At 39.2% G+C, this 20807-nt stretch overlaps 4 protein-coding genes across 6 annotated transcripts; all 4 read right to left on the reverse strand.

The window, feature by feature from the left end:
- LOC140772643 (uncharacterized) lies at positions 1-2757 on the reverse strand. Of its 2 annotated transcripts, none has more exons than XM_073114807.1 (2): positions 2451-2757; positions 1-2002 (listed from the first exon to the last, which is right to left on the reverse strand). In XM_073114807.1, the coding sequence occupies exon 2, from the start codon at positions 1897-1899 to the stop codon at positions 643-645; it is 1257 nt and encodes a 418-aa protein (XP_072970908.1). In that variant the 5' UTR covers positions 1900-2002; positions 2451-2757; the 3' UTR covers positions 1-642. The 2 variants fall into 2 exon arrangements, with proteins under 2 accessions (XP_072970908.1, XP_072970907.1); XM_073114806.1 differs by having other exon boundaries at positions 1-2308.
- Positions 2758-3839: 1082 nt separating this feature from the next.
- Positions 3840-8303, reverse strand: LOC140771746 (putative glucose-6-phosphate 1-epimerase). The gene is made up of 9 exons (XM_073113399.1): positions 8074-8303; positions 6780-6854; positions 6447-6503; positions 6197-6357; positions 5893-6033; positions 5353-5455; positions 5167-5266; positions 4761-4997; positions 3840-4307 (listed from the first exon to the last, which is right to left on the reverse strand). Exons 1-8 carry the CDS (start codon positions 8164-8166, stop codon positions 4786-4788), a joined length of 942 nt encoding a protein of 313 aa, XP_072969500.1. The 5' UTR covers positions 8167-8303; the 3' UTR covers positions 3840-4307; positions 4761-4785.
- A 1902-nt stretch (positions 8304-10205) lies between these two features.
- Positions 10206-12079, reverse strand: LOC140772355 (uncharacterized). 2 transcript variants are annotated; one of them, XM_073114390.1, is made up of 4 exons: positions 11295-12079; positions 10928-11034; positions 10569-10823; positions 10206-10402 (listed from the first exon to the last, which is right to left on the reverse strand). In XM_073114390.1, the coding sequence occupies exons 1-4, from the start codon at positions 11867-11869 to the stop codon at positions 10353-10355; spliced, it is 987 nt and encodes a 328-aa protein (XP_072970491.1). In that variant the 5' UTR covers positions 11870-12079; the 3' UTR covers positions 10206-10352. The 2 variants fall into 2 exon arrangements, with proteins under 2 accessions (XP_072970491.1, XP_072970490.1); XM_073114389.1 differs by having other exon boundaries at positions 10212-10402; positions 10928-11079.
- An 891-nt stretch (positions 12080-12970) lies between these two features.
- Positions 12971-20807, reverse strand: LOC140771745 (plasma membrane ATPase-like). Its single transcript, XM_073113397.1, has 16 exons — positions 20549-20807; positions 17733-17852; positions 17404-17640; positions 16550-17311; positions 16246-16368; positions 16050-16154; positions 15820-15964; positions 15569-15733; positions 15262-15500; positions 15147-15179; positions 14982-15063; positions 14729-14889; positions 14393-14566; positions 13759-13941; positions 13482-13663; positions 12971-13367 (listed from the first exon to the last, which is right to left on the reverse strand). Exons 1-16 carry the CDS (start codon positions 20603-20605, stop codon positions 13271-13273), a joined length of 2865 nt encoding a protein of 954 aa, XP_072969498.1. The 5' UTR covers positions 20606-20807; the 3' UTR covers positions 12971-13270.

Consider the following 20807-nt stretch of genomic DNA (forward strand, 5'->3'; position numbering starts at 1 on the left):
GAACAACGAGCCAACAAGAACATTCATGACCATCAATTCTCATGTCTATAAATGACTATCAAATTTGACATTTTGAAACACATCTATATAACAGATTTCCGACATACATATTGTCAGATATTAGGTTAATCAGATGCCCAAATCAAATTGTAATAACAAATCCTGAAATGATAAGAAGCTATCACAACCAAATCTATTAAAGCAGCTATGAGTTGATAATACATAAATCCAACCCATAAGTCCTACTGACATTATTATACCTGTACTAAGTTACATATCAGTATTCCTGCAAAACTGATTTCCTCCCATGTTCTGTAATAAGATATCACAAGATCTCCAGCTGCCATGGAAGGAAGATGTCCCCTAGTGGATGCTGGCACATACAACAAGTGCTGGAATTAGGGGATTTTTTTTTCGCTAAAAGAATCTCTTTGGACAGACTGATATAAATAACAGATCTTATTCATGCTGACAGAGAAATTTCTCACGAAACCTTTTTTTTCTGTTAATCCCTGATGAGGGTAGAGCTGTTAACTTGGTTTAGTCTCGTCATTATTGGCCCAAAATAGGGCATGCCCCAAGGCTCTTTGAGGGCTACACAACCACATATGTAGATAAAAGAAAGGTTAATTTGGACCTGCTTTATTTGTCAAATAAACGGAAGGAAACTTTCTCAAGTATCAATGGCCAGTCTTCACCAAGTTGTTGCGGATTCAGCTCCATTGCTACCCTAAAGTCCTGTAAAGATAGTGAAGTTGGGTTTTTCAACTCGTAAGTACCATCTGAAGATCCATGACAATTATTTATATACATATAGTTTCTTTGCCAAATTCCATTGAGAGTCTTTACTTTAGGTTGCTGACTGTGGGGTGGATACTTCATAAATTTGTGTCCTGTCCTTGCACCTACCAGATCAATGCATGACCTAACCAGCCGCTTCAGGTAAGCATCTAGTCCATTATTCAACAAATTAGCACAGTCCATTGACACTCCTCCCATGTTCTGTGCTTCTGCTATTTTCTCCATCCTTTCCCTTAAAACCTCAGTATGACATAGCTCACCGCTGTCAAAATTGTTAGTGCTCCCACAAGTTAGAAATGGTGAGGATCTACGTGGACCACCTACACTGGCTGGACAAAAGGGGATCCCAAGAGGAGCCCGAAGAGGACTTCTTGGAGAATGCAACTCATAACATTGTTCAACCTCTTCCACATCTTCGGCGACAGCCAATTCAAATAGGCTCTTGCTCTGAACGGAAGCCTGATCCTGCAACACAAAGTTTTCCATCCGTTGTCTCTTTGGTGGAGGTTCTGCAAATCCATCTTGATGATGCTGCAATGATCTCTTCAGATCGTAAGGACCCAGAGTGCCATTCTGCTTAATAGCTGCTCCAGAGGGTATCAAATCTTGGTTTCCCATAAAATCAGCCCACCTGTTTGGTACAAGAGTACTCGGGTGATCTTTAATCCTTCGGTCACGGGTCCCTGATCTGACTTTGCGAGGGGATGACAGTAAGATGTCACCATTGGACCGAGTAGTAGACAAGGGAACCGATCCTGCTCCCTGATTAGACCCAATATCTCCTTGAGAAGTTGTCTTACCAACAGGTAAGGAATTCTTGGCAGATGATTTCTCATGAACCAGTTCATGAGGGGCTTTTCCGAGGAAGACATTTCTAAGGATTGAGCACACAAGCTGGTTGTGCAAGGGGATGTTTTCACGCCCAAGGACCAAAAGACAATACTTGTTAAACTCCGGCTTGCTAACCTTCTGTGCCAATAGCTGATTCAAATAATTGAAGTACCTCTGTGCACGCTCCGGGCCAAGCTTCACAACAATCCGTGACTTCAAATCGCGAAGGTTAATCCGACTGTGCTGTGGCAGCGATGGCGTTGGCATCTCTTATTGCATAACAGCCACACAATTCACCAGACCAACAGAATTAGGGTTCTTCTGACCATCTTCGAATCCACTTCCTCTTTCAAACTAAAATTACCTTTCCCTGTTCCCAAAAAGAAAGTCTTTCAAATATATTCCCAACTGCAGGACAAGAACAATGCAGCCAAAAGATCTCATCTTTGAGACATAATAACCTAAACCAACACTAACGGAGAAGACCCAATTCGGGAAATGTCGGCCCACGCTCGAATATCAACGAACCCAATCTTGGTAGAATTTAAACCCTAAGACGAGCACTACCCAATTCAAAGAGAGACGTCGAAATCCAAAAAGCTCCCGCCTTTTTTGACAAATTGATCACAGGGAATCGCTCCGCGATTAGTTCCAAGCTATTGGGATCAACAATCAACTGAAACGAAACGGATCACGTCGGAGTTATAAGTGGGTTGCCAGAGATCGGGTTGGAGATGGCTAAAGCGAGAGAGGAGCAGAAACCAGGAAAATACTTGAACTTTGGGAAGGATAAGAGAAGAAGCAAGGCTGAAGCTAACCTTTGGGAGTTCAAAGTAGGTGGAGAGCTGGATTCGAAGCGCATCACCGAGATAGAGGGAGAGAGAGAGAGAGAGCTCGAATTCTCTCTCTCTATCTCGTCTTCTTTGCTCTTCGCTTCTCGTGGGGTTTTGGCTCTTCGCGTTCTCTCTATCTTCGCTTACTTCCTTCTCCCAATCCCAATCTCGTTCTCCTGGAATTGGATTAGATTGCTCTTTCTTTCTCTCTCTCTGCCGATCGCGGCAGAGCAAGAAAAATAAAATAAAATAAAATACTTTTCGCTCTCTCTCTCCCTCCCTCTTTTGGCTCCACCTCTCTCTCTCTCTCTCTCTCTCTCTCTCTCTCTCTCTCTCTCTCTCTCTCTCTCTCTCTCTCTCTCTTTGTGGAAATTAATTATATTTTTTTAATTACATTTTTTCTTTTTCTTTTTTATTTTTATTTTTTTATCTCTATTAGGATTTATATGATACGCATATATTTTAGATTAACAAGGTTTGAGGATAAGAGAAATTGAGACGTTTGATTCACTATCAAATCAGGAGAGACAATATCAGTTAGGTAAGCTAACTTCTGACTTGAGTCTAACATAAAAGTAATAAATGAAGTTTAAGATGGTAATTACCATAGGATAGTGCATTTATTAATCAAGATTATAGTAAACATGATTAGTATCATTATCATGATTAAATAAATAAATAAATAAAAGTAAATTTCAGTAGATATGGAAGGAATTGGAGGGGATGACGCATTATCTGGACTGGATCAAAGCAAATATTATAGAGGGGGATGTTGACTTACATTAATATTCGCCCCTTGCGGTTGGTTGGTTCTCTTGTGATACAAAAATCTTTTACCTCCTCTCTCTTTTCTCCAAGAAAAACATAACCAAGAAGAATCGCGTGGTTAGGAAAGCACCTATTAGCATTTTGCAAAAGACTTTTTGTCCCAAGTAACGACTGTTGTTAAGTACTCGGGGAAAACCGAAAGGATCTGTTAAAATGTTCCGATACCAGGCAACGGATATGATATTAAGGAATTTATATATGATATTATTATAACAGTACGTAAGTAGCAGAATTCAAGCTACGCTTGGTTTGACTTGCCTACTTCTCTAATTTGTTTCGCCATTGTCCTATGGACTTAGTATTGTAAGCAATAAAGTTCCAACTTTTATGGAGTACGTACTCAATAAATTGCTATTCATTTTAACTTAAAATACCGTTTTAAGTTTTTTTACTTCTCTCACAAAAATATTAAAATAATCAGACCTGCAGGCTGCTGCTTCTTTTTTTTTTTCTTTTTTTTTTGTTGACAAAATCTAAATAACTGAAATGCAAAAATAAAGTGAATGTAGCAGTATTAGTGGTAGCGTAAATTATAACTCGCAAGGATTACAAAGATATCACTGGTATTATTATCAAGCAATTATGCAGACAGCAGAGTGAAACAGAACAAGATCCAGGTATCTCTGTATCATTCCCAACATCAACAAGAGATTGATAGAGGCACTGATAAATTGGAAACACACAACACTTTGAAAGGGTTAACCGAAAAGTCATAAAACCCACAGATGGATTACAAAGGCCAGTAGAGACCTTTATATGCCGCTTTCTCTTCCTCAGGGACTTCAGTCTTATGACAAAATATTGCTACAAAAAAGAAACAAGATAAAAGCAGGAGGTGGCCCCAAGTTCCAGATGACAATTCATATGTACGAACCACATAGGAACATCTATTATTCTACTGACAATCTGCTTCTACATACAAACAGGGTAGGGGTGATGAAAATTGAGAATGACAAGTTGAGAGACCATCGATGTCTGGTCTAACACCAATTCTATACTGCGCACTGGTTGGGCCTGCAAAAAGAGAAGTCACCGGCAAGTTTTGCAAATCAGAAATATAAATTGGACATAAAAATCAGAATGAGAGTATGCGACTCGATAAGCACCTTACTATATAGTATCTCTTAAATTCTATTCTAAAAGGGCATACTACAGTATCATCATCCACACTTGAAATTTGAGAAAAAGGATTTTACAAGATTTCAAACAATCCCTAATTCAGTGACAAACATCGAATACATAAAAAGCCAATTTTCCCTCGATGCGACAATCTCATTACACAAACAACAGATCAGTTAATTGTTTGACAAACTGATGGCTTTCAACTTTGAATACTTCAAACGATAAGCTAAAGTATCTCATCATGAGCACTTAGTTCAAAGCTTTTCAGCCAGAGAATATCATATAACAAAGGTGAGCAGAATCAAAATAAGGAAAGTTATGTCAACAAAGAAATGTCCAGTTTACCTGTACAGGATGCACCAAATAACACTCAACCCTCAAGAACCTTTTGAGGATCCAACTGCCCACTACAGTAACTGGAAGGCACAGCAGATAGCTCCTGCTTTCCTCTCCATTCTTCACCAGGCTTCAGAGTAATGGCCTTCTCGATAGCTGCAGCTTCCACACAGAGCATATGCTTATACTCTTCATCCCCAAAATCTGACATGGCCTTGGCCTTCTTGTCCCATGGATTCCATACAACTACAGGGGACAAATAAGGGGAGCAGAAGATCACAATCATATGCCGGCACAGATGATGAACATAATTATTTAAGCATGACTAAAATCGATGTCTCCCGCATAACAGTCATGACCTTTGGAAAGTTTATTTAACCCTAGTTTTGCTATTATACTAGGTCATCAAGCTCACCAGCGTCAGGGAGTCCATCTTTCCGCAAGACAAATGTTCTTTTCTTTTCATGGTCAATAACTGCAATCTTGGTCGGTGTGCTCAGATATACTTTATCAACCTTTACAGTCAACAAGTTTGTATTAATTGGTAATCAACGAATAATTTTAAATTTTTAATCATATCCCACCGAGTTAATTTCCTTACTTCAGATTCAAATACAATTGCATCTCCTTGCTCAGTAAAGCGCTGCTTCCCCTTCATATTGTCAAGGTAGTCCAATGTCTCCAGTCCTTCAACTCGCACTTCACTGCAATATAACTAGCCACTGAGGTCCAAAAGAGAAGAAAGCTTATTTCATGATTATTGAAATATCAGGTTTGCATAAAATAAGTACTCTAGTGATTCATAAACATTACTTGGTTTTGAATATGCACCTTCATTGCTATGTTATTGAATAAGAAATGGTGTCCAAAGTTTGAAACAAAAGTTACAGAGGGACCAGAACATGTTACTTTCTCTCTACTATTGCATACCCTAGTAATCACCAGCTTAGAAGTACAATTTAGAAGAAAATCTTCCAACTCCGAAAGTACTATGTATCAATCTCAAAGCAAACATATATTAATCTACTTCAATGACGGGAACCTTGTCTACCACGTAGTTCTCCATACTTCTCTTACAGTTTCTTGAAGACAGAATTTATCAAGCCACAAATAACAAATAAGAAGCAGGCTCGTCACTGACCTGATATCTGAGACAGAAAAGTATGTATGATATGCGAAAGTAAATGAGAATGTTCTTCCATCAGTGTTGGTGTTTCTTATGCGGGAAGTGAGCATCAAATCTCCTCCAGGTCCAAGAGCAACTCTTAAGCGAAATTCGAAACTGCAACCAAATCGAATTGATAACAAATTCAGCCCCGAGGAAGGACGTAAGTTATGAAAAGATGACAAAGTGCAGCAAATATTCTCTTAAAAGAATATATTTGAAAGCTTGCTAGAAGCACAAAGAAAAACAGGCCTTAGAATTCATTCACAAGAAAACAGACCTATGAGGCCAAATCTTGAAATCTTCTTCCGTTGGCTTCAGGATCAAGTCAACAAAAGTCTTACTAGAAGCGCTTGATGGAAAAGGTGGCGGATTATCGTCAACACTCCAAAACCGGTTCCTCACAAACCCATGTTGTTCAAGATTACCAAGGGTTCCAAACTGCATTTATTGAGGGACTTTTGCTTTCAAGATAGACAAGATTCATTAAGATAATTGGACATAAATTCATATATTTTAAGATGCCATACTTGAGGAAAGCATATCGGTATACCCCCACGGATTGCCCTTGAGGGTTTAAAAGTAGCCTACAAAGGGAGAAAAGTATAGAAAATTAGACATCGTTTTGATGTGAATGAGACAAAAGCTTAGCACAAATAATGCAAGAAACATCCAACAAGAAAATGCCTAAACATTTTTGAACAAATACACAATCTGTAAGGAACAAAATTGCTTAGGTTAACATAATCTACATGTGAAAAAAAGGTACAATTGGTACCAAAAGTATCTCGAGTTATATCTATAAATGAGATCTGCAGAATACATGTACAAACAATAAGATCACATGGGAAAAAAAAATGTACCTTACTACTGACAAAAAGCAGCTCCTCCCCATGATCATTTTTCCAGGAGGTTACTTGACCGCCATACAGATACACCTGGCAGAAGGAAAAAGACATAACTGGCAATTGCTTTCCCATTTTAAGTTTACAAGAAAGATGACTGCTTTATTTTATAGCAGAAAACAAAGTCAATTCTCACCAACCAGTCCTTTGGACAACAACAGTAAAAAAGAAAATCATAAGTGATACTAGTGCAAAATGAGAGGCTGAAGAACCCAAGCGCTAACGCAAAATTATGAGAAAGAGAGACACATAATACTCTATCTACATCCATTTAACTATCATGTAACAGTTATCCATGAAAATTTACAGTTGACATGCACAGGATTAAGCAAACAACCATCAATTTCAGATACATGAGTTGTGTTCTTTTGATATGAGAGACTTGAGAAACATACAAAAAAGAGAAAAAATAAAGAAGGCAGCACTTGGCAGCAGACAACTCATTAAACCAGATATTATAGTGTATGTTCATACAATCCTGTGTTTATAAGACATAGCAGGTAGAAATTATCACAACATTACAAGATATTCAGCTAAGAAACAAGTGAAATGAGGTTTCTCGCCAGACCATTATTACACTTGTACATTGTTCCTCTGAATGAAATGATTTCATAGGCTTCTTTTCTTTCTCCTTATATTCCTACATATTAAAGCTTAACTCGCATGCCAGAAGGGTAACTACCAAAACCCTATATTTGAATAGAGCTTGCAGATATGGTAAACATTACAAGCTTAAGATCAACTCTATCTTAATAACCTAATATAATGCAAAGATTTTAACTCCGCATACTGCATTTTCCTCTAGGAAATGCATGCCACAAGAAGATAAACAACCAACAAGTGTCTCCTCCTCTAACAATTTCACCGGAGGATCCAAGTAACAGACATTCAAAAGATCACATCCAGACATCATAACACTGAAATAATTACCCTACCAAACAATTACCTGCATAAAATAGGACAAGATCAAAGAATTATCCAAACTTAGAAACCCTAGAGAGGATTATCCAGTCAAAGAACCTTAGCCACTCAAGAATCAAGAAGCTCTTGATCACAGAAATGACAGGAGTTTCTATACCAATTCGACGCATTTAATCAGATCAAGAAACTCACGAGACACCAAATCTAGGAATCTGCGAAAGAATCCGGCTCTACGGAACCGAGACGTGATAAAACTGAAGCAAGATATAGATTACAAGCGGAACGGAGGTCATTACATTAAGAAACAGATCCAGGGGAGAAGGAAGCGGACCTCGACGGAGCTGCCCCTGACCTCCTTCAACACGAACTTGTCGAGGCCGTTGACGCCCTTGCGGAGCTCCACGGACGGCTTCCTCTCCGCCATCGCCGCAATCCCATATAACCCCAGAGAAACCCTAACCCTAACCTTCCTCCCCTCTCGCTCGCTAACAGAGCTTGGAACCAAAGTGGGGAAGACGACGAAAGGAGGAAATGAGGGAAAACAAAGAAAAAAAAAGGAAACAAACTGTGACGCCGAGCTTCTCTCGCGTATTTATAGACCTCCAAGACACGGGCCGTTACAATGCGGTCTCTGGGGTCGGAATTCGGAAGCGGACTCGCCTACCTGTGCGTATTAAGCATAATAATAATAATAATAATAATTTATGGGGTAGTTAGAAAAGTACCCAAAACATTCTTAGACTAGGTATTAAAATAACAAATTAAAATAATTTATAAAAAACACCCTATATTTTCCTTTTATTATATATTCACACACCACCATATTGATATTTTCTTTCAACCTGGCCCTATTCTCTTAAGAATAAAAATATATAAATACTCATATTTGATTCTTAAATTATATTCCCTTTTTAACTAAAGGATATTAAGATTATTTTCAGTTATTTAACTCGTAAGTACAAAAGCAGGGACTTGAATCACAATAAAGACATAATGTAGGGTATTTTATTATAAGTTTTCTAAATAAATAAAAAATATATATATATACTGAAAAATTAAAACCCATTAATTGGTAAAGAGACTGTGACAAGCCTTAGCTTTGGATGCTCGATTTAAAAAGGCCCACCAAATAATACCCATACAAAAAGCGAGCGAGCTTTGGACGGCATCCAAGATGAGAAGCCCTACAACCGTACGGCGGAGATCTTACGCCGTGGGCCTGTGAATAATGACCGTTAATTAAATGGGCCTTATCCATGATTGGTGCGTGGAACTTAAAAGGGAGGCGGGCCCTGCGCCGAAAGGTGTAGTAGATGTTCAACTGTACGAGGAGGGTGATTGATAGGATAAGCTGTTCCATTGTGACAACCATTAGGTTTGGATGCACAACAAACTAGAATATATATATATATATATATATATATATATGATAATTTTCTAAAAGTTTTACCCACTTTATAGTGGGAGTTTTTCTTCTTCTTTTTTTAATTATTAAGTGAAGAGCTCTCCAGTTCTTTCATTCAAACACTATTAAGATAATAATCTTTTAAAATATAACCACGTTTTTCTGCTTCTGAGTAACCACCAAACACCGTAAAGTGATGTTCAAAAAGTATAGATCAAAATTGGTCGGTACTAATAGACGTGTTAGGCATGGTTCCAAGTCAAATTAAAGTGTAATTAACCTTCTGGAAGCAAAACAGAACAAAAATAAAAAAAGTCGAGCAGCATTAATCACGAGGCACTTCTACAATGGACGGCCCAAACTAGCCCGGCCCAAGAATGAGGCCCAACTTATGATGGTCGGTTCGGATTAAGTGCATTATCCAAAAACAACCCCAGCTGTTTCCGTAATTACCGAGACGCACCTTCTGGTCAAACTCGGTTCACAGCTTTGACTACAAGATTTGTTATCTTAACCGCCTCTGACCGTCCTGTCGCCTCCCCCAACCGCAATTTAACTTTTACTATACAATCGAGGTCACACCGCATCCCAACCAATCTGGAGCAAGTCTCGGGAGGAGATCGCGGCGGTCCACGTGGCAATCCGGGCCATCAGCCAGGAGATCGAACGGCTCGGGTGCCGTCGCAAGGACAGTGAAGCAGTAGGATAGGCTGCAAGGCTAACGTGACCCCTAAAAAAGAGGTGGCAGAGCCTGAGAGGCATGTACGTGTGTCAGTGTGGGTCGTACCAAGAGTTGAGACAACCGTCCCTGTGTTCCGTACACCACCATACTATGTGGTAGCAGTAACAATATCTCCACATGCTTCTAAATGGATTTATAGTGGAGTAATTTTTCAGTATGGTCAAAATAATTAATTAACATATTTCTTAGAAATAATGTGAATGTTGGAGTTGATACTTGATGATTGTCTAGCTTATATCAAGAAAAGTGCTGATATATATATATATATATGATTTAAAATGTATATAGGTGTATGTGAACATCCAAGTTGAGATAGCTCATAGCTGACATTTTTGGTTATCAAAATACATACTTTTCAATTTGGCAACAATTCTTTCCTTCCTGCATACATATATCTGTATGTGTATCTAAAATGCATAAAATTGTTTAAAAAAGAATATATTCCAAAGAAGAAAGATGCTAGCTAGAGCCACAAAATTCCAAAATATGATCCTGTATAATGCACTGGTTGTTCTGAAAAAGAAGAAAACATTAGTCCCACTAAATGGGCAAGCAGGAAAGAAAGAGAAAGAGACCACAAAAGAAAAAGGACTGATACATACAAGAGCCATCCCTCATCCAACTAACAGAACAAAGAGTTTCACCTCAAACATACTGGAAGAGAGCTAGTAGTACTGACCCAGATGGAGGAGATTGAGATTGCTGCTGTTGTTGTTGTTGTGGTTGTGGTTGTGTTCTGATCCACCTCCAGTGGAGTACATGGATCCTTCATTGGAGCTGGAGCACAAGAGACCACTGGATAATGAGGAGGAGAAGAAGAATGGTACTCCTTGGTATTCAGAGCTCATACTTGCATTCAGACATAAAGCTGGCAGACTCCTCAAATGGGTTGTCTTCTTCTGGTAATCACTGGCTGTAGAAGTTGCTGCTGCTGCTGCTCATGTACAATAAAATAACGAAGAGAGTAGTATAGATAAGAAGAGTACAAAAAAGAATAGGATAATAGCAAAGAAAGTAATACGCCTTTTAGCTCATTACTAGTGCTTTTGGTGGTGTATATTTTTGGAGCTTGTTTGCTCTTCTCCTTGCAGTTGTCTGAGGATTGAGGCTTCCTTCTTCTCCGGTTGTGATCAGCCAACCGTTTCCTGCAACTCCTCTTGGACTCATCAAACTCTGATAGCAAATGGAACCTACATAAGAAGGAAAAAGAAAAGAGTGGAAAAGATAATGAAGGATCATGGAAAATATATCCCGACTGCGCCAGTAGTAATACTATTAGCGAAGGATCTTTTTTATATTTTATTTTTGGCAAGTAATGTACATTAATATAGTAAGCTCTATGTGGAGGAATGAGGATGAGTGAATTAAAATCTACTGGCGTAGAATTAGGACAAAGTGGTGGTACCTGCTGCATTGCTGGCAAAACCTCTGCTGCAATCCCCCGGCGGCGGCGACGAAGACGACGGCGGCCTTGGAGTGGAACTCGCACACCTTGTGCCGGCGGTGGTAGTGCTTCGCGCCGGAGAGGTCGGCCTTGCACCCCTCCGCCTGGCACCGTGGCGGGCGGTGGTGGTTCATCGGGCAAGCCACGCGGGACTTGGCGAGCAGCCGGTCGATGGCGATGGCGTCGCCCGCCGAGAAGTAAGTCCGGCGGCCTAGGTTGAGGCCGAGGTCCTCGTTCTTGATTGGGCCGGAGGGGTAGTCTTGTTGGAGTAGTTGGGGGGAGTACAAGGGGTAGTAGTTGGTGGCGGTGATGGGGAGAAGAGGAGAAGGGCAATCTTGGAAGTTGGCATCGGGGAAGATTAATGGCATGGTGGTATTGGGGTTATGGGAGGAGGAGGTGGTGGTGGTGGTGGTCTCCCAATCCCAAAGATGATTCCTTTGGATGTCACCTTCTTCTACTAAACCAGAAAGGGACATCATGGAATTAGAAGGGACATAGGAGGACTCATCGCATTCGTTTGATCTATTCATCATCATCTTCCCATCAAAGGAGGAGGACGAAGAAGGACTGAAGGAGAGAGGAGTTTGCTTGCTAGTTATCACTGCTGCTGGTGGCTAGGGGAAAGGAAGTCCAAAAAAGCTTCCTCCTTTGGAGGGAGTGGTGGGAAAGTGAAAGCTAGGCATAGACTTGGAGCTTTCTCACCCTGTGGGGAAATAGTTTCTGTGGTGCTTTTGTTGTAGAGAGAGAGAGAGAGAGAGAGAGAGAGAGAGAGAGATAGTTAATTAATAAATGATGGGGAGAGTTTGGATTAATGGTTGGATAATCTCTCGTTTGTGCAATCTTTTGGCTTTTTGCATGCATTCCAATGTCAGTTGGGTTGATGGTGATGGGTGTACGATGTAGCCTATTTATAAGCTCGGATGGGCCTACCCAATGGTGAGTTTACCCTCAACTCTTCTTCCCATTGCATATTAAAATTAAATGATAGGAAGGAAGTGATCCCGACGCCTAATTCCCCTCAAGTACGTCTTCATTGAATGGAGATGTGGACTTAAAATAGAGATGGAGTTTCTAAATGGAATGCCTCTACCAGCTAATTCTCGACTTTGCGTGACCACCTGCTTGTATTATTACTTTACTATGTGGACTAGACTAGTAGTTGTAGTTGAAGTAGTAGTAAGATAAGTATTTAATTTTTTAAAAAAAGTACTTTGTATAAACGTTTGTTTATGACTGACTTGTGTGTGATACCTTCTTTCTGGAATTATGACTGCTGTTATGGCCATCGATCTCTCTAAATGTGAAGCTCATGCAGTAGTAGTAGTAGTAGTAAAAAGAGTCATCTGGAAGTGGACAGCTTTAGATAGAGTATCTACTTCATTTGCATCAAATAAGCTTGTATAGTTGCTACCGAGCCCATGTAACGTCTGCACTCATATGTAAAGCAATTGTCAATCCAGGATGGAAGCGAAAAGAGAATAATATTCGGATTGAGAAGTGTTCATTTAGCTCGTATAGCCTGACCTGGCCAGATCGGGCTCGAGTTAGGACTCGAACTAACACTCGTAGCTCAACTAGATCATCTGGGCATCATCATATGTAAAGCAATCGTCAATCCAGGGTGACAAAAAGAAAGAAGCTTAAAGGAAATAATAGTTACTAATTAGAGTTTCATAACAGCAACAATCCCCAGAGCTCAATGGAAAAAAAGGAAGGAGCAAAGGGAAGCAGAATTACGAGTATCAAGCATAAGAGATAGGTGTCCATTCCCACAGAGCTCAATGGAAAAAGAAAGAAGCTTAAGGGAAACAGGAGTTACAAGGATTAAGGCATAATGCAGGCCTAAAGGGCTCTAAACTAAATAGAAACCAGCAGAGGGTTATCCTTCTTATCATCCACCAATAATTAACAATATCTCATCCAGAAAATTGTGGATATTATACTGTATAATGCTGCTGGATGGTATCAATGTCCAGCCCTTTCAGCTTTACAACTGATTCCACATGACCCTTCAAAGTGTGCAGCTCACGGAGCCTGCAGATTAGTAAGAAGGTTGAAATTATTCAGTTGAGAAAGTAGTGATATTGTACATTTAATTACCAGTATCTAAATTACTTAAATATGAAGAAAGTTTTCATGATAGATTACCTTGCAACCTCCGCTCGCCTTTTAGCCTGCTCAGCAATCTCTGAAAGTTCTCTGTAACTGCTTTTCTCAGCAAAGAGGTTAGCTGTTTCAGGCGGTTGGAGTCCATGAAGGGTTCTCTGAGCCATAGCCCATTGAGCTTCCCTTTCTTCTCTGCCATAGTCTTTCTTGGTAGTGAAGGCAGTCTGTAATTTTATGAAGCAAGGACGAGAGTGTTCAGAGTTAAGGAATGAGGAATCGTCTAGTATAAGGTCACATTGGATAATGAGAATACTCTTACCTTATTTTCCAGGAGATTATCCCAGGCCTTTCCACTTAACGCATAGCGGATAGCAAATTTGAACAAGTCAAGAGGGAAGAAGAAGACTATACTATAAAGCCAGATAGCCCCAGCCCATCCCCATCCTATACCTTTAATTCGCGCAAAGGCCCAGTCAGCATATACAGCTATAACAGTTGCAACCTGCGAAATAAATGCATCAACCAGTGTAGATGATCTCATCAAAACCAGACCATGACTGCATTCCTAATCAGATGGTAAGACTAGGAATTCCTATTCAATAAGGTATGAAGGAGATGATGATTTGGGATCATGGATTCCTCTGTCAATCTGTCCAACCAAATTTATCCAAGTCCAAGCTCTACCTTTTCAGACCAACTCATGATAATGGGCATGATTTTCGCATTGCAGCACTACCTTAAGCTTCCTAGTCCGACATCTCAAAGTATGTTCAACAAAAGAAATGCTGAGGTGCAATTTTGATAGATTCTCAATCCTGAGTAGTTACTGCCAGCAACTTCACCTGTGGTCTTGATGGTTATCCTTCCATCTTGACGCTCAAAAATTAAACATAGGCACCTAAAAACAGAAAAAACATATTCCGATATATAGAGCTGAGGAAAGAGGATCTTACAAGTTGAGCAATGATAAATGCACTGACTAAGAGAAGCCCAGGGCGTTCGACAAAGCACCAGCTGCGTGATCGAGTGACAAAGATAAGAGCCTGACTGACAATGCTAACTTGCAGGTATAGAGCAGCCATCATTTCATCATTGTTATGCCTCAATGATCTAACATTAAATTTATCCTGCAAAGGCATAAGAAAATATTAAGCTGCAATTAATTCTAGGGAAATATCAAAGACTAAGGATACTGGGAAGTCCATAATCGCCAATAACTGCAAAGAGGATCATCTCTCTGACAACTAATCAGAACTCAATGCACAGAAGGGATAAAGTAAAATGCCTACCGAGAAAAAATCAGTATCTCTCATGGCCCAGAAAAATATGACAGTCATTAGGGCTAAATAACTGCCAAAAACTATTCCAGTTGCAAAAATTTCTTTCAACTTCCAACTGTCAGGCATTGGAGATGGCTTCACTCGATCCTTTGAGATTGTCATTATGGTTCCTGAATTAGAAAATCAGAGAAGAAAGGAAATCAATACGAAAGTAATGGACATGGCAATAACTAAAAATTAGACCGAGATTTTGACAACCCACCGTCATTTAAAATGGCAATGATCAAAACCATGAAGGGTGAGAAGTCGAACTTCCATATAAGTGCAATAAGCATGAACCCAAGCTACAGATACAGAAAAGCATAAATGGACAGTACTATTCATAAATGAAGATTGGAAGATTCATAAGTCATAACTAAGCACTTACAACTATACGGATGGTGATGGAGACTGCATAAATCTAAGAGAGAAATAAAAAAGAAAAGGAATGTCAGGAACAACAGAAGAAAGCCAGACTAATAACGGCTAGATAAAATACTTACTGTGTAGTTCTTCATCCTCTGGAAAATGGCTCTGCTGGTAAGAACAGCACTGATGATGACGCTAAGCCCAGGCTCAGTAAGGACAATGTCAGAAGCACTTCGAGCTGCATCTGTGGCATCAGCAACGGCAATTCCAATATCGGCCTTCTTTAAAGCAGGAGCATCATTCACTCCATCTCCCGTCATTCCACATATGTGTTTCATCTCCTGCAATCTCTTCACAATTTCGTACTTGTGTTCTGCTCCACAGAGAAAAGTATTTCAGAAAAGAGATTGCATTTTTAGAACATGTATTGATCAAATTCACCTGGAAATACTCCAGCAAACCCGTCGGCCTTCTCAATCAACTCGTCCACAGGAAGTGCAGCAATAGATGCATCCTTATGTTGGCCAAGCAATGAGGATGATGGATACATGTTTGTTCCCATTCCAAGCCTTCTGCCAGTCTCCTTAGCAATGGCAAGTTGATCACCTGAATTGGGCAACATTCTTAAATTAACATCCTGTTAGGGTAGTATTTATTCAGTGAAGAGAAAGAGAATACTTGAAATTTTTTACCAGTTATCATTTTCACATTCACACCAAGGTTAAGAGCCCTACGGATGGTTTCTGCACTATCATGCCTTGGGGGATCGAAGAGAGGCAACAAACCTACAAATTGCCATGGGCTCCCTGGACTCTCCTTGGACTTTTCTGGAACTTCCTGTGGCACAAGTTGAAAGAATAGTTGAATGATGCAATGCCATTATTCAGAACAAAAGAAATTGGAAGAACCATGAAAGGCAAACCTGTCTAGCAACAGCCAGGGAACGAAGGCCACGTTCAGCAAACTTATCAATTACAGCATGAACCTTATTCCTCACATCTTCTTTACAGTTACAGAGGTTCAAAATCTAAGACAAGAAAAAAGAAACTAGTTAGGCAGATCTTAGTGATCTAGATTGAGATAGAAAAAGTAATTCAGCAAAGATTTGGTAAAAGAACCTGCTCAGGAGCACCTTTGCTCACACGATGCCACTTTCCTTCAGCATCAATGTAGGTAAGAGCAGTTCTCTTGTCAACTGGGTTGAAAGGAAGAAAATGTACCTCCGTAATGCCAGCTCTTGCCTACATAACACATACAAAATATAATGAAAAAAAGGGAAAACTAAGGCTCCTTACATTAAGTAAAATTCACTTATTTGGCCTATCAAAACGTTTCAAGCCTAAAATATAAAAAGAAATGCATGGTATCAGAACATAGATATATGAGCATGCACAATCTTGGACAAACAGAGATCTCAAATACCTCTTTAGGGTCTGCAAGCATTCCAACCATGGCAGCGTCGATAGCATCCTGATTCTCAATTCTTGATGCTCTAGCTGCCAACAGAATCACATGCTCCTTATCCACACCCTTGGCGAAAACTTCAATCAGGTTTTTGTCGATACTTAGTTTGTTAAGGGTCAGTGTCCCAGTCTTGTCACTGCATAGAACATCCATTCCAGCCATTTCCTCTATGGCAGTCATTCTCTTAGTAATTGCACCTTGCTGGGATAGCCTGTGTGAACCAATAGCCATAGTCACTGAGAGTACAGTAGGCATAGCAATCGGTATTCCTCCAATCAAGAGGACCAGCAGATTGTCAATTCCATCTCTATACTTCCGGTGTTGGATCGGGTACATGACAATGATCTCGACGACAATTCCGACAGCAATGGAGCAGATGCAGAAATTACCGATGGCGGTAAGAACCTTCTGGAAGTGCCCAACTTGGTTTGTGCTATCGACAAGATGAGCTGCCTTGCCGAAGAAAGTGTGAACACCTGTGGCAATGACAACAGCCTCAATCTCACCTTGTTTGCAGGTGGAGCCAGAGAAGACTTCGTCTCCTGGATTCTTTGTTACAGGGAGGGATTCTCCAGTCAAGGCAGATTGGTCTATCTTTAAAGGATCTCCATCAAGAAGTCGGGCATCGGCAGGGACGATGTCTCCTAGTTTGATACTGATGATATCTCCAGGAACCAAAATTGCTGCGTCCTGTTCAGTCCATTGGCCATCTCTCAGCACCTGCGATTATTACCACAGTATGCATAAGCAGAGAGGACGTAGCAGTAAGAACGTTGAACTACGACTAAATTTCCGAACCAATTCAAACCAACCTTTGTTTTAGGTGCGAGACCAGCCATAAGAGCAGCAGCAGCATTACCGGCATTATTCTCTTCTACAAAACTGATGGTAGAATTTATAAAAAGAAGTACAACAATGCCAACAAAGTCTTGCCAGTCTGGGGGCTTCCCATCTCCATTGGCTAATGCAATCGCCATAATGGCAGCCATTTCCATGACCCACGAGAGGGGGTTCCACATAAAGCCCAAGAACTTGAGAATTTTGCTCTCCTATATTTAACACCTCAACAACTCGTTAACGCAAGGATTAACGAAGAGAAGGAAAAGAAGAAGAGATGTAAGAGTTTGGTCTCGAAAAGTACCTTCTTCTCTTCGAGCTTGTTGGGCCCGAAGATTTGAAGCCGATTGGCTCCTTCCTCCGACGAGAGACCTTCGATGGTACATTTCAGCTGCTCGAATACCTCCTCCATTGGAATTCGTTCCTGGGAGCAAAAAGACAAACTCCGATCATGCTCGGCGGTTACCAAAATGATTCTATCAACTTCCCCGATTCAAGAAATGGAAATTTGCATATAACACAACTACAACAGTTTAACTCAGTAGCACTGTTAAATTTCATCGAAAAACCAGAAGGTGTTTCTTTTCACTTTTCAATTTGTAAATAGTGAAAATTCGTGATCGAACTGAACATTAGTTTTTTCTTCCCCTTGTAAAATTTGACGTGAAGAAGAAACGAAAAGCTCTCTCCTTTTTTTCTTCTGGCAAATGATGTGGTAGTCAAAAAATTGTGAAAAGTACTTCTCATATCACTGCTAGTTTTCGTACGTACTAAACTTTTGACTTAATTACACTGACCCTCAATTATAAGTTATTTTCACGTTCACTGACTGTTTTTAAATTATTTTTATCTACATCCTGAAACTCCTTAATTATTCTCATCAAATCTCCTTACGGCGTTACAGAAAAAAATAAATAATTTTTATAACCCCAGAAAATTCACATCTCGCAAAAGTAATATGTTGAAATAGACCTTTCACATACCATAAAAATACTTACTCTAATGACAAATTGTTCAGTGCCATCGAGAACCATTAAGAACACCATGGTTTAGAAGATGATGTGACAGTGGTGCTGTAAATTTAGTATATAAAATTTATGCAAGTAAATATAATTTTTGTGTTTAAGAAAAATAAAAAATAAACAGTACTTAGTACAAATATTATATTAAAGTTAAAAATCTTAGCCTGTGAGACATGAAGAAGTGTAGCTGCTCTAAATAAATAGTGACACTGTGCAAGACTATCTACTTATATTTCCTCTAAAATAAATCTTGTAGCCACTTTCCTTTTCTATATTGCTAATTTGGTCCTTTGAAGGTTCTTTTTTAAAACAACAATCTAAGAGAAGAAAAATAAGCTAATCACTTCAAAAACTATTAAAATTTTATAATGATTGTGTTTCAATTCCTTTTCCTTTTTTGAGTTCTTAAATGAATTTAATATGACACTTGGAAAAAAAATGTTAAGGAAAAAATAAGAAAAAAAAAAGAAGATTAAAAATATTTACTATTATCAATTAAAAAATGTAAAACAATTTAAGATATTTAAATCACAAACGTTATAGAATCTTAATAGCTTTTGAAGCGGTCACAATAATTTTTTTTATTGATGGACTGAATTAATATGTAAGTTATAAGGGTTTAGAGTTTAAAGGCCTCCAAACACAACATCAGAGCATATTTTATATTTCTCTTAGATTTTCCTCTCTTCTTGTATATTTTATTTTTAATTAGATTAAAAGAGTATGGTTCTTGTATAGAAACGTTAACAAAGTATGCTAACTAACAACGCAAAAATAAAATTCTAAGTTACACCTTAAAAGAAAGATAAGTAAGGGGTCACTGTATACAATGTGTTATAAGTCCGGTTAAAAAACATTTTTTAATTTATTTATAAAAAACAATATTTATTTATTTCTATTTTATATTACAAAAATTAGATTTATTCTATTGCCTAATATTATATATTAAATTTTAGAATAAAATCAGAATGGGATACATTTAGTTCTAAATGTTGAGAGGAGAAAAAAACGGAGGATTGAAGAAAAGAGAAAACAACAGCAAGGGTCTATAGTCCATGGCATAACGAAGAGGGGTGACTGTGATGAATGGTCTGGGTAGTGACGACGAGATTTATGTTTAAGATTAAGATTTGAGAAAAATAGGAAGCAGATACGAGATTGAAGAAGAAATTTTCGTCAATAAACTAAGTCATGTGCACATCTTTTTATCAAAAACAAAACAGCAGATTAACAAAAGAATTTATTTGATAATTCTAAATAAGTGAGAGTGTCAAAGTTGTGTAGAAAAATCTTTCTTTCATCTTTTCTCTGTTGTCCGGGAGAGTAAAAGGTCAAAAGCCAGTATCGATTCCATGGACCCCCCGTGGGAAAAGAACGGTTCACGAGACGACAAGGAGAAGAAGCCAACAACATATGACTTCCGTTCTCACTAAAATTTATCCAATCGGAGCCGTCCGAAAAGCCCGCAATTTGACGGCCCACTAGGCAGCTACCATCGGCCCTTTCACCGTCCGATGCTAATCGGACGGATCAGCAAGGGCCATCCTTCAAATATCCTGTCGGCTTGCAGAATAATGAAATTTTTAAAGATTTTTTTTCTCGCAATTGTAAATTGTTTTCTGAATCTCGAGGAAGGAGGTGGGGCAGAGGACGTTTTCCGGACGGATGAGTACAACGGATGTACTCGCAATCTCGAAATGGTAACTTTTTAAATCTAGAAAAAGAAGAATAATAGTAATAATACGAGAGAGAGAGAGAGTGAGAGTGAGTGAGAGAGAGAGAGAGTGAGAGTGAGTGAGAGAGAGAACCTTTCAGATTAATTATTCTACTGAAAGACGGGAATTTCTTTTCTTATAAAAGTAAAGTTTTCTTTTTCTCGTCGCTTCCCTTACTTGTATAGCACACGAATGACCGAGATCCGATTACTCTAAACAAAAGGAAAACTTAGCAAAAATAATGCATGAAAAAGAGGAAGTGATTAAATCCGGCATTTAATGGAACTGGATCCTTCTAGTCTTGTGATTCGAACAAAGAGAAACGAAATCACTAGAAAAAGTCGAAAAAAGGATCGGAAAAAGTTAAGGCTGACTTTTCTCACCAGATCAACAGCCTCATTCTTGATCTCCTCGAGGCTGATCGCCTTCTCGCCGCCCATCTCTTCTCACCGTCGCCGAGATGAGCAAACCGAGCCCTAAAAAAGAAGTAGAGAAAACCCTAGAAGAAGAAGAAGACGAAGAGATCAAGCCTAGTAAAGAGAAGAAGAAGAATCTCCGAGTCCTCTCTCTCTCCTCTCTCTCTCTCTCTCTCTCTCTCTTCTCTCTAGACGGTCTCGAGAGAACAGAATGAGGCGGAGGAGA

Source organism: Typha angustifolia, chromosome 12 (assembly GCF_048772165.1).
Source record: "Typha angustifolia cultivar Huaian chromosome 12, ASM4877216v1, whole genome shotgun sequence".
Lineage (NCBI taxonomy): Eukaryota > Viridiplantae > Streptophyta > Magnoliopsida > Poales > Typhaceae > Typha > Typha angustifolia.